The following is a 12,273-nucleotide window of genomic DNA, read 5'->3' as shown; positions in this document are numbered from 1 at the left end:
GGTGTTTCTGACCCTTGAGATTGTTAACATTTCAGGACAGAGACTTCTTTGTTGTAGGGGGCAGTTCTGTGCATTGTATGATGTTTAGCAACATTCCTGACCTCTCCTTGCTTGATGTCAGAAAGCACACACCCAGCCCCACCAGCTGTGATGATAAAATATAGCTCCAGACAAAGCCTGATATTCCCTGGGGTGAGGTACAGCAAAATCACTTCCTGGCTGAAAAGCAATTATGATAACACATGGTAGAATCTATGAATATGGGTCATGGATGACCACTTGCAGGGAGCAGTTCTAGAGCTAAGTCTTCATAGATGAGTAGGAATTTATCAAATGGATAAGGAGAGAAGGGTCAGAGAAAACAAAGTGCTTGAAGGACTGGTCTTGAAGAAAACAGGACACTTTTAAGAAACTTGAGTGAGTTCAGTCTTGAGGGTTTTGAGATGATACAGTGGGACCAGTTGAAAAAATCTTGCTGGAATTCAAGAGAGAAATAACAAAGACTGGAAGAAGGCAGAAAAGATAAACATAAAGAATTCAAGAGTTACTTAGGAGTTCTTCATGTATTGAATGGGCTTCCCTGGTAGCTTAGATGGTAAAGAATCTGCCTGCAATGCAGGAGACCCGGGTTCAATGCCTAGGTTGGGAAGAGAAGGGAAAGGCTACCCAATCCAGTATTCTTGCCTGGAGAATTTCATGGACAGAAAAGAAGCCTGAAGGGCTCCAGCCTATGGGGTCGCAAAGAGTTGGACATGACTGAATGAGTAACGCTTTCACTTTCTTGTACTGAATAGCTTGTAATAAATATTTCTTGAATACCCTGTGTCAGACAGAGTAAGTGTCAGGCTTATAAGAGTGTGTAAGAGAAAGAGAGAACGAAGGAGCTGCCTTCAGGATATTGAGATGATCTCTGTGTGACTAACTGAAGAAGAACCAGTGCAAAGTAAAAATGAGACCTGTAGGTGGCTTGGTGGACTTAGGAAAATCCGATGCTGCAACAGCTTTGACTGAGTGGGATTCCCAGTTATCACGGAGAGATCTCTTCATGGTCTCTGAGGTCTCTGAGGTATTCACTTTCAAACAAATAAACTCCTTGTAAAGCAGTGAGAGAGCAGCATTAGAAGGCATTTTAAATATTTTTAAAATAACAATTTTAATAAAGCCACTTTTATGCCTGATTATGGCTTCCCCAGTGGCTCAGTGATTAAAAAAAGCACAGAGTGCCTACAATGCAGGAGCCGCAGGAGACGTGGGTTTGATCCTGGGTTTGAAAGATCCCCTGGAGGAGAAATGGAAACCCTCTCCAGTATTCTTGCCTGGAGAATCCCCTGAACAGAGGAATCTGGCAGGCTACAGTCCATGGGGTCACAGAGTCAGACACAACTGAAGTGACTTAGCATGCATGCACGCACGCCTGATTATTTCTTTATGTTCTCTGTCCACATATATATAGATGTGGATGTGTAACATTTAACACAGTTGCAGTCATAGAGTAATCAGATGTGTTAACTTAATAGCACATCATAAACGTTTTACATGCTGTTATATAATATACATAATCATTTTTAATGACTATATAACATCCCATCCTATTGATGGACCATTATTTCCTTAATAAAATCTCACAGTTGGATTTGGTGTTTTGTGTGTATGTTTCCCAGGATTAGATATAACCCCTCAATGATGTCTAAACAACATCATGCATTTTTGAATACTGTGTGTTTTTGTTTTCTGTTGAATTAATCCCTCAGGCAGGATTTTTAGAGGTGGGATTAGTAAACTCGGGAGTACTGAGATTTTTATGGCTTATGTAGTATGTTGCCTCATATAGCTTTATTTCAACTACTCATGACATGGATAGGGAAACTACCTTAAATCTCTTTTGGAAGGAGGCAAGGAGTAAATTAGAGGCAGATGCTTAAATGTTGTCCATCCATCAGCTCTGCTTTCCTTTCAGCCACAGTGATTGGTGCATGCTATCACTTGGTATAGTCATTCCTGGGTGCTGGGGAGGCAGAGGTCAGCAAAGATCAACACAACTGCGTATAGTTCTTTGGTATGCTCCTTGCCCAGCAGGGGTGGGGGACAAGGGACTGCAGATGGGCAATTAAGGGGCCAGACCAATCTGTCTGGGGGAGATGGGGAGGATTTCATAAGCCTGGGATGACCACCAGAAGACAGTAAAGTTTCACCAAACTAGAAAGGGCGTTCCAGACAAGCATTTGCAAAGATCTGGGGAGCCTTGCTCTAGATTCAGCAGGTACCAGTCAAACTATACTATACCAACTTTATTATTTTTTTTCAATGTAAGTTATTATCTTTACTTTTTTTTTAAAATTTTATTTATTTTTTTATTTTTTAAATTTTAAAATCTTTAATTCTTACATGCGTTCCCAAACATGAACCCCCCTCCCACCTCCCTCCCCATAACATCTCTCTGGGTCATCCCCATGCACCAGCTCCAAGCATGGTGTATCCTGCATCAGACATAGACTGGCGATTCAATTCTTACATGATAGTATACATGTTAGAATGTCATTCTCCCAAATCATCCCACCCTCTCCCTCAACATTAACAAGGTTTTCCAGTGGAAACAATGCTCTGGGTCCTTAGGCGTGTACCTAAGCCAAGTTCAAAACATTCTGTTACCGAGTGAATCGACAGATTATCTGAGAGAAGAAATTTTCTTCTTGCCTGGTCTCAGAACTATCATATTCAGGTTTTTTATTTTGTCTAATAATCACAGAGATTTTTGAAGGACTGCAGCAGTCTCACACCTTCAGCCTATGAATACCATTCCTGCCTGCTGGTCAGTAACCCAGTGAAGGACAAAGAGACTGCTGGGGAACCTGGAACAGCTGGGGACAGATTTTGCTTCAAGAAAAGGGAATGTTCTCTGAATCTGGCGAGAAAAGTGTCAAGGGTGTTGAATGCTTTTAACTTTCCTGAAACTGGAACCATCCTCAGTTAGAATTCTGTAGAATTAGGTTAGGACTAAGCCCTATGATTATATGTCCATTCAAAATAATACTAGGCAGATGACAGCAACGAGGCAGGCAGATGCTAGCCTTAAAAGACCCAACTCTTTGCAAACATTTGGGAGTTCAGCATCATTCAGAGTGCTCATTAGAAAGTTCTGTTTCCGGGCAGGAAGGCTTGTTTATCCTCTGTGATTTTACTTTTCACCCGTTGCTGACTGATTTCACAGAACCACCCCTCCTTCAGAATGTGGGAGTGCTTACTGTCAGTTTCTTAATAATGACAGCCATTCAAATGTTACTTCATTTTTTTTTTCACATCTGTGTAAAATCTATATTATTTATAATTGTTTTTCTTTCAATGGACTTTTGTACAAATATACATTCTTTTAACTGGGAAGTACTCACACTGTCCTATATCACTTGCCATAAATAGGAAGTAACCTAAAAATAAATTCAGTCCAAACAAAGTGATGTCATTCCATTCTAGCTAGAGAGTTCTATCATAGTCTTTCAAAAGGGAGATTAGGAAGCATAACAGGTATGTTAAAAATTAGTGCTGAGATGTCCTTGATGTGTTTGGGAATGGAAGAATTGGAAAAGGGATAATAGTATCAGTAATTAGGATAACGTCATTCAAAAAACCCCACCCACTCAAATTACCCATAAACCATGTTAAGTCAGATTATGGACCACTGATGATAAGGTTTCTAGACTTTGAGAAATGCTCTGGCGTCAGAAAGTTTAAAAATGAGACTGTTAATATGATTAAGCTAGAGTGTGTATAGGTAGAGGGGAGAGTCATCTAACAAGACATTGCTTTTTTCTCTAAAATTCATTGAGTATTTTTATTACCAAGATTCTTGGTACTTTTCAGAATGGGCTACAACATTTATTTTTGTAATGTTTTAATTCCTTTCCTTAAGTGATTTTAGTGACTGAATTGGGAAGCCTTAGTGTGTTCAGAGAATGTGGTTCATTTTAGATGATGGGGTCCTTCTGAGTCTGCCATGCTCCTAGAATTACCCATTAAACACATTCCAAGTTTTAACAATTGATTTGTCTGATTTTCTGACCAAATGGCTCAGGTAATTGGATATTGAATAGACACCGATTTTCTCTCTTTGAACAACTATTCACGCGGCCCTATAAAAACAATCAGGTCTTTCTCTTCCATTATTCTTTCAAGGAATTGGTTGTCAATCTTCTCTTCTTTTTTGCCAGCCTGTAGATTTTGAAACCAAAAGAGCATACAGCTTGAAGGTAGAGGCAGCCAACGTGCACATTGACCCGAAGTTCATCAGCAATGGGCCTTTCAAGGACACCGTGACAGTCAAGATTGCAGTAGAAGATGCTGACGAGCCCCCTATGTTCTTGGCCCCAAGTTATATCCACGAAGTCCAAGAAAACGCAGCCCCTGGCACTGTGGTGGGGAGAGTGCATGCCAAAGACCCTGATGCTGCCAACAGCCCGATCAGGTACAGACAAACTTATTTTTAAAGTCTGGATGGGGAATTCTAGAGGCAAGAGGGTTAGGAAGCCCTACAGGAGCCACATCCTTCAGTCTCAAGAAGGGTCCAAGATATCATTCAGTGTAAACAAGATGAAGACTTAGGAGACATGAAAATTCTACTCCAGTTATTTGGATAGACTCATTCAGGCTCCATAATTTCTGGAGCAGATTTCCTGGTTATACTAGGTGATATAACCCTTATCTTCACCTGTCTGTCTCAGAGAATTGTGGTGAAGTATAAATAATGGTTGTAAAATAATAACCGTAATTCTAATTTATTGAATACCTTTCTATGCTCCCGGTACTTCACTAAGGGGAATCAGATACATAAACTAATTTATCCTCTCAACATTATTTTATAGGAATTCTTATCCCTTAAGCTGAGACAAAAATGGGGTTCTGCAGGACAAATGACCTAACCAAAAACCCAGATAGTGATCAAGGGGCTCAGAAAGCAAGCCCTGTCTAACTGCTGAACACTTTGAAGAGAAAATAAAGTGACCCTCAAATTTAGAGTGCTTTTCTTATGATGAGTACATTTTTGTGACTTAGAATAGAAAACAGAACCTGCCTCCCCTGCTTCCCCAACCTGAGCTAATAACCAATGAGACTGGTGATGAATGAAGATGAGACAGAGATGAGAAAGAAGCTGACCAGAAGGAAGCTTGAGTTATACAGTCAAGGCATGTCTATATAGGGCAGGAATGGAAAGTTGTCTGAAACCTGCCCTGGATTCTAGCAGGTGTTTATGCTTCCGTGGCCATTCCCCTAATTCTGTTCTTGCTTAGATTCCTTCCTCTGCCTCCTCATGGTCTACCTACCCCCAGACCACCACCTGCCTTTCCATCATCCTGTAGCAAGATCCAAATATCATATCGTGCTTCAGTTAAACAACAACAACAACAAAAGTCAGTGATCAAATTGTTTCTCATTGTCTCATAGTCCAAAATAATCTCAAGTCTCTCACTCGGATAAAGCTCTTCTTCAAGCCCCTCCCCACCCCCACCCCTCAGTTCTGCTGGTCTCTCTGCTTTCTTCCTCTCCCTTCTCACCAGACTCTCAGTTGCAGCTAGACTAGGCTATTTCCTGTCCTTTTCTAGTTCCTGACCTTTGTATGTTCTTCCTCCTGGTTGGAGCGCTCTCCCTCCTCCTTTCCAGCTTGCAACATGGTCCTCATTTTTCCCGCCTCCACTTAGGTGTCATGTCCTCTAGGAGTTCTGCCAGGCACCCTAAGATAGATCGGATGCAGCTTCTACCTCACAGCTCTTACCATGCTGCATCACAATGACAGCTTACACTGTGTTGCCACTGGCATACTCAAAGAGGGCCAGGGATATGTCTGTCTCGGCCATGGGTTGATAAGTTACAGCCCACAGAACAAGCCACCATCTGCATTTTGAGGAACCTCTATACTGCTTTCCATAACAGCTGTATCTTGAACAGATAGCTGAACCCCCATTTTCACTGCAGTGTTATTCATGATAGACAAGCTATGGAAGTAATCTAAATTTCCATCGACAGATGAATGGACAAAGAAATCATGACATATCTATATAATAGAATATTATTTAGCCTGAAGAAAGAAAATTCTGCCAATGGTGATAACATATGTGTATTTGGGGGATACTATGCTAAATGATGAATACTATGCTAAATGACAAAGGTCTATATAGTCAAAGCTATGGTTTTTCCAGTAGTCCTGTATGGATGTGAGAGCAGGACCATAAAGAAGGCTGAACACTGAAGAACTGATGCTTTCAAATTGTGGTGCTGGAGAAGTCTTGAGAGTCCCTTGGACAGCAAGGAGAACAAACCAGTCAATCCCAAAGGAAATCAACCCTGAATATTCATTGGAAGGACTGATGCTGAAGCTGAAGCTCCAATACATTGGCCATCTGATGCGAATAAATGACTCACTGGAAAAGACCCTGATGCTGGGAAAGATTGAAGGCAAAAGGGAGGAGGTGGCAGAGGATGAGATGGTTAGATAGCATCACTAACTCAATGGATATTAGTTTGAGCAAATTCCAGGAGATGGTGAAGGATAGGGAAGCCTGGCATGTTGCAGTCCATGGGGTAGCAAAGAGTTGAACACAATTTAGCAACTAAACAACAACTGCTAAATGAAATAAGCTGGACTCAGAAAGCCATAATACATAGCATGTTACTCCTGTGCGGAATCTAAAAAAGTCTGATTGATAGAAACAGAGAATAGAACAGTGGTTGCCAGGATCTAGAGAATCGGGGAAATGGGGGGGAGGGATATTGACTAGCATGATAACTATAGTTAATAATAATGTATTGTGGACTTGACATTTACAAAGAGAGTAGATCTTAAGTGTTCTTGCTCCCCCCCCCCCACACACACACAGACACACACATGAATGGTAACTATGCGAGAAGGCAATGAATATGTTAATTAGTTTGATCATGGTAATCATTACACAAGGTATACTTATTTTGAAACATGTTGTTAGACATTAAATACAGATGATTTTTTTATTATTAATCATACATCAATAAAGCTGGGAAGAAAAGTAAGTATATCTGAATATGAAAAATATCACAGACATTGGAGTTTTTCTATTTATACCAAAAAAAAAAAAAAAATGCTGACAGGGCAGAAGGAAATGCCAAATGTAACTGTTGTTCAGTTGCCTTTAAGTCTTTGAACATTGCCCCTCTGGGGAGAAAGGAAGACAGTTTTCTTGGCTCCAGACAACCCTGCACTAAGTTATATAAGTTAATCCTCAAACAACCTTGAGACAGTGATCACTTTAGGATCCAATAAATGGAAATACTGGAGCTCAAAGTGCTGACATGAATTACTCAGTTACATGACCAGTCAGTATTGGAGACTGGATTTTAATCCGGATCTGCCTTGGGTGGTTTACTCTGGCTGAGCAGGCACTAATGGAAAGATTTCCCGGAAACGTTTGAGTACTGTGCTCTGCATGCAAGAAGTTATGTTACATAACTACTGAGGAGCTTGATAGCACCTTTAAACTACTCAAAAATTTTCATGGTGTTAATTTTAAACGAATTAGCTTTGCCCTAGAAATATTGAGGTACATTAGCAGCGTTTTAAAAGTGGTGACGTAAAAACACATGGAACAACAGCTCATTTCCTTGGCACCTCATTATTTCCAGGGATCCACATCTGTGATTGGTTATCTGGGTCATAGTTTCAATGGAAGCGATTCTGTAATTATCCAAAGATGCTCATTACTGCCCTTGAACCAACTTCCCTCACCCACTCAAGTCCTAGTTGTTAGAACTACCAAACAATTCATAGAAAAACATTTAAACTGTTTTATTCAGTAAGCTTTCTAGCCAGACTGCCTACTTTCCTGAGTGCTTATCTTCACCTTTAAGGGAATTTGTGTCCTTGGACATACAGGTAGGGCCTTATAGTGTCACCCAAACTCTTAGCTGCTTAGAAATTTTTGCAAATCTTTCTTTCCAGACTCTGTAGCATTAGAGATCCTTTCTTTACCATTGCCTTCCTGAAATATTCTTTCCTCTTAGCTTCATTGCTAGTAACCTCTTCATGCCTCAGACATACCTGGTGTCTTTGCTAGTTTTCCATCCCAGCCCAGGCACTGGGGACTCCCTGAGACTCAACCTTTGACCTCAGATTGTCTTTCTCCCTGTGTCCACTTATTTATAGTTTCATTCCATTCTGATGTTTAAATTGAGTTAATGCTCCAGATTTTCTGTCTCTAGACTGATCTTTCTCCCTGACTCTCATTCTGTACTTTGTCTGCTATCTGCTGTGCATTTTTACCCACTTCCTTTTTCCTTCCCTTGTTCATTCATTAGAAAGATATTTTTGAGCCTATGCTTCTTGTGACATACTTTAAAAAGAAGAAGAAGATCGGCTCTACTCCTGACTTTGTGAAACCTATGGTAGACTTGAATCTCTCCTCTCCTGGCCTGGCAGCATAGCCCTAGTAGGATTTCAGTCTCTCCTTCCTGCTAAGTTGGCTTTGTTCTTGTATTTCCAATGCTTCCCTCTCTGTGACACCCATGCTAAAAATTCTCTAGGACTCTCCCAGCTTCCCACAGATCTCCAAATATCAACTGAATCCTACTGGCTCTGTCTTTATCACAGGCTCTTTCATTCCCTCTGTCACGCCTACACCTAACTCTCTTATCACCTCATATTCCTTAAAAACTACATCAACTCCTTAAATTTCCACTGCTCCTTCCCCCACCCTCACTAGCTCAGACCACCTTGCCCACCCTATCGTATTCATCATCCTGACGCTCTGATTCAGTCTGTTTTTCCTCTGATCGAAAGCCCTTCATGATTTTTTCACTGGATGAAAGTCATACTCTGTAGACTGACATTTGAGAGCTTCCGTGATCTATCCAGTGTGTAATAGTGGTGACGACAGCAAAAATCATAGCAGCTATATTTGTTTTCCTGTTTACTATATGTGGGGCACTAGGTTATACATCTTCAACGTCTATTATTTCATGTCATTCTTACAGAAGACCTTGAAGTTGGGTACTATTAATATTCTAGTTTAAATGATAAGTAGGCTCAGATTTAAAGAACTTAAGTGGCTTCTCCAGTATCTCTGGATGTATATACAGTGGGACATGAACTTGTACCTAGGACTTTACAAAACCAAAATCCATGTGCTCCACTTGTATAGAACAACACTTTGTTAACTATCTTTCTTCCCGTGAGCCTGTCTTATCATGTCAAGTAGACAGTAAACTTTCTGATGTCAGGAAAAATATATTATTTTTTTCTCTTTTTTTTCACATAGAGCTCTGCTTAGGGTTCAGTCAGCTCAATCACTGAACCTCTACTGACATTTATGAGGTGTGTGATAGTTTATCTTCCATTTTATCACCGGTGAAGGGGACTCATCATTCTGTTCCCATAGGGAGCTGTGAAGTCAGTGGTATCATGGATGAGCTCATGTTTTATATTTTATGAAGTGCTGCTCCATACTTATTTCCTCCTTCTTGGAAATAACGTGATCTAGAACTGGAGGATCCAGGTTCTAATATTGGCTCCCCAGAAACCAGGAGACAGATCATTTGCAAATCCCATATTTATAAATTGAAGAGATTAAACTCTGTGATACCCAGGGTCTTTGCTGTCTCTTTTTGGTAATATTATTTGGTTGTATGGCTCTCAGTGAATGCCTTTAGACATATGTACAGCTGGCCATCTTTAGCCGTGGACTCTGTATTGATGGGTTCCATATTGATGGATTCAACCAACTGCAGATCCAAACTATTTTGAGGGGAAAAGTCCAGAAGGTTCCAAAAAGCGTAACTTGAATTTGTGGAACACCAGCAACTATTTACTGGAGAAGGCGATGGCACCCCACTCCAGTACTCTTGCCTGGAAAATCCCATGGACAGAGGAGCCTGGTAGGCTGCGGTCCATGGGGTCGTGAAGAGTCGGACACGACTGAGCGACTTTCCTTTCACTTTTCACTTTCATGCATTGGAGAATGAAATGGCAACCCACTCCAGTGTTCTTGCCTGGAGAATCCCAGGGACAGGGGAGCCTGGTGGGCTGCCATCTATGGGGTCATACAGAGTCGGACATGACTGAAGTGACTTAGCAGCAGCAGCAGCAGCAGCAGCAACTATTTACATAGCATTTACATTATATTAACTATTTTAGTAGTCTAGAGATAATTTAAAGTGTACAGGAGGATATGTGTTGGTTATACGCAAATATTACACCATTTTATATAAGAGACTTGAGCATCCATGGGTTTTGGTATCCTCAGGGATCCTGGATCCACACCCTCATGGAAGTCAATGGATAATTGTCAACACTTATTAGAGCCGCGTCTCTAGTACATCATCCTGGGAAAGTTATTTTACCTTACTACACCTCAGTAAAGACCATTCCTCTTGACCCATACTCTACCTCACCTTTCCATGTAATATTCTAGAAATTACTCTTTTTAAAAAAAAAAAAAAAGGCAAATTTTCTAGTGGACAGGAGTAGCTGAAACCTTCCAACTATGGTGTTAGGCTTAGGAGGGGTCATTAAAGTGTGGGGAGGATGCTCTACAAATGAATGGCCAAGCCTGCTTTACATATTTCACAATGGAATTCAGAACCAAGCCACCTGAGAACTGCTAAAACCAAATACATTGAATAAATTTACTCAAACTGTAGTTATCATTTTCCTTTAAGTATGGATAAAACTGATTTTTTTCTAGACTGTGAATGATCTTTGATGATAACTTTAGGTAAACTTAAGAGTATTTAATATTTTGTATGCAAAAATCTGGCAAAAGTTCCATACACTTGTGACTATTTGAGTAGTTTGGAAGTAAGGTAAGCCCGCTTCCCAAATGCAGGTTCATAAATATTCAGATGGTGGATGATTGTAGTAAATATGAAGAAATCTGCAGCCTGTTATTCCATTTCTCAATCAAATATGCAGCATGTTATTCTGTTCCTCAATCAAATATGCTAAACAGCTCTTTCATTCATTGTCCTGAATAAAGAATTCCAATGTGGCAAAATGATTTCTATAAAAGATTCATGTACGGAGTTTGAAAAGTAAATTTGATTAAAAAGAAAATCTAGCTCAAGCAAGTCATTGAAAAAGTTGCTTTAAATATAGCATGGAGAAAATATTCCAATATTAAGCTGCTTAGAATGTCTCAGTCTAATTGCCTCATTTGCATTCTGCTTAGGTATTCAATCGATCGTCATACTGACCTGGACAGGTTTTTCACTATTAATCCAGAGGATGGTTTTATTAAAACTACGAAACCTTTGGATAGAGAAGAAACTGCCTGGCTCAACATATCAGTTTTTGCAGCAGAAATCCGTAAGTATTATCCTAAGGGTTTTGATTCTACTTTGCCAAACATTATTCCTTCAGACTCTCTATATTCTGGAAAATAACAGATAGTTGAGATAGAACAAGCTTTTTTTTTTTTTTTTAGTCTTAAACATATTTTTCAATCTTTAAAATTTATTTTTGGTCATCTATCTAGAAAGACATATAAGCAAATAGAGTTGTTTTCATTTTCTTTGGCAGAATTGGGTACAGGCTTGGCACATGAGCTGATAGCCTGTAGCAGCTTGAGACTCTTCACGACCACTGAAAGATTCCCCACTTTATCCTCAGTTTTGTTTAAACCCAGAGCAGCAGAATCGTTAGAGCCAAGATTTATGGGTTTTTGTTTACCTATAAGGGCTTCCCTGATGGCTTAGATTGTAAAGAATCTGTCTGCAGTACAGGAGACCCAGGATCGATCGCTGGGTCGGGAAGATTCCCTGGAAAAGGGAATGGCAACCCACTCCAGTATTCTTTCCTGAGAATTCCATGAACAAGGAGCCTGGCGGCTACAATCCATGGGGTCGCAAAGAGTTGAGGACCAGAGATTCTCAAACTTGATCACGCAGTGGATTATCACGAAGGGCTTGTTGTAACAAACATTTCTCGACCCCTCCCTCAGAGCCTGTAACTCAGGTCTTGGGTTTGGTTTGAGAATTTTCATTTCTAACAAATTCCCAAATCGTTTGATGCTGTCCTGGAACCCTCCTTTGAGAGCTGCTATTGTGGACTACACTCTGGGGAGCCAGGCTACACTATAAGCATTTGGAATTAAACCTCAGCAGAAAGGGAAAAGTGGTTTATTTCTTACTGGTCTAATGTTAGCCTTTATTCTAGGACATGACCGCCACACTGGACTTGGCATGCTTCGGGTTTTGTGCCCACAGTGCATTTGCCTGCAGGGCCTGAGTGAAGCTGGAGCTCACTCTTTCCCGGGAGTAACC

The 12,273-nt window shown here is 40.5% G+C and overlaps 1 protein-coding gene across 2 annotated transcripts in view; it reads left to right on the top strand.

The window, feature by feature from the left end:
* The window catches only part of CDH11 (cadherin 11), a 152,418-nt gene that overhangs the window by 120,206 nt on the left and 19,939 nt on the right, over window positions 1-12,273 (top strand). For both annotated transcript variants that reach the window (XM_018062079.1, XM_018062081.1), the window contains exons 8-9: window positions 4,203-4,456; window positions 11,181-11,317. In XM_018062079.1, the coding sequence (XP_017917568.1) occupies window positions 4,203-4,456; window positions 11,181-11,317 (391 nt within the window). The remainder of the gene's footprint in view (window positions 1-4,202; window positions 4,457-11,180; window positions 11,318-12,273) is intronic.

Source organism: Capra hircus, chromosome 18 (genome assembly GCF_001704415.2).
Source record: "Capra hircus breed San Clemente chromosome 18, ASM170441v1, whole genome shotgun sequence".
NCBI classification, from domain to species: domain Eukaryota; kingdom Metazoa; phylum Chordata; class Mammalia; order Artiodactyla; family Bovidae; genus Capra; species Capra hircus.
Note: the sequence above shows the minus strand (reverse complement) of the source record. Positions and strands in the feature narration are given on the sequence as shown.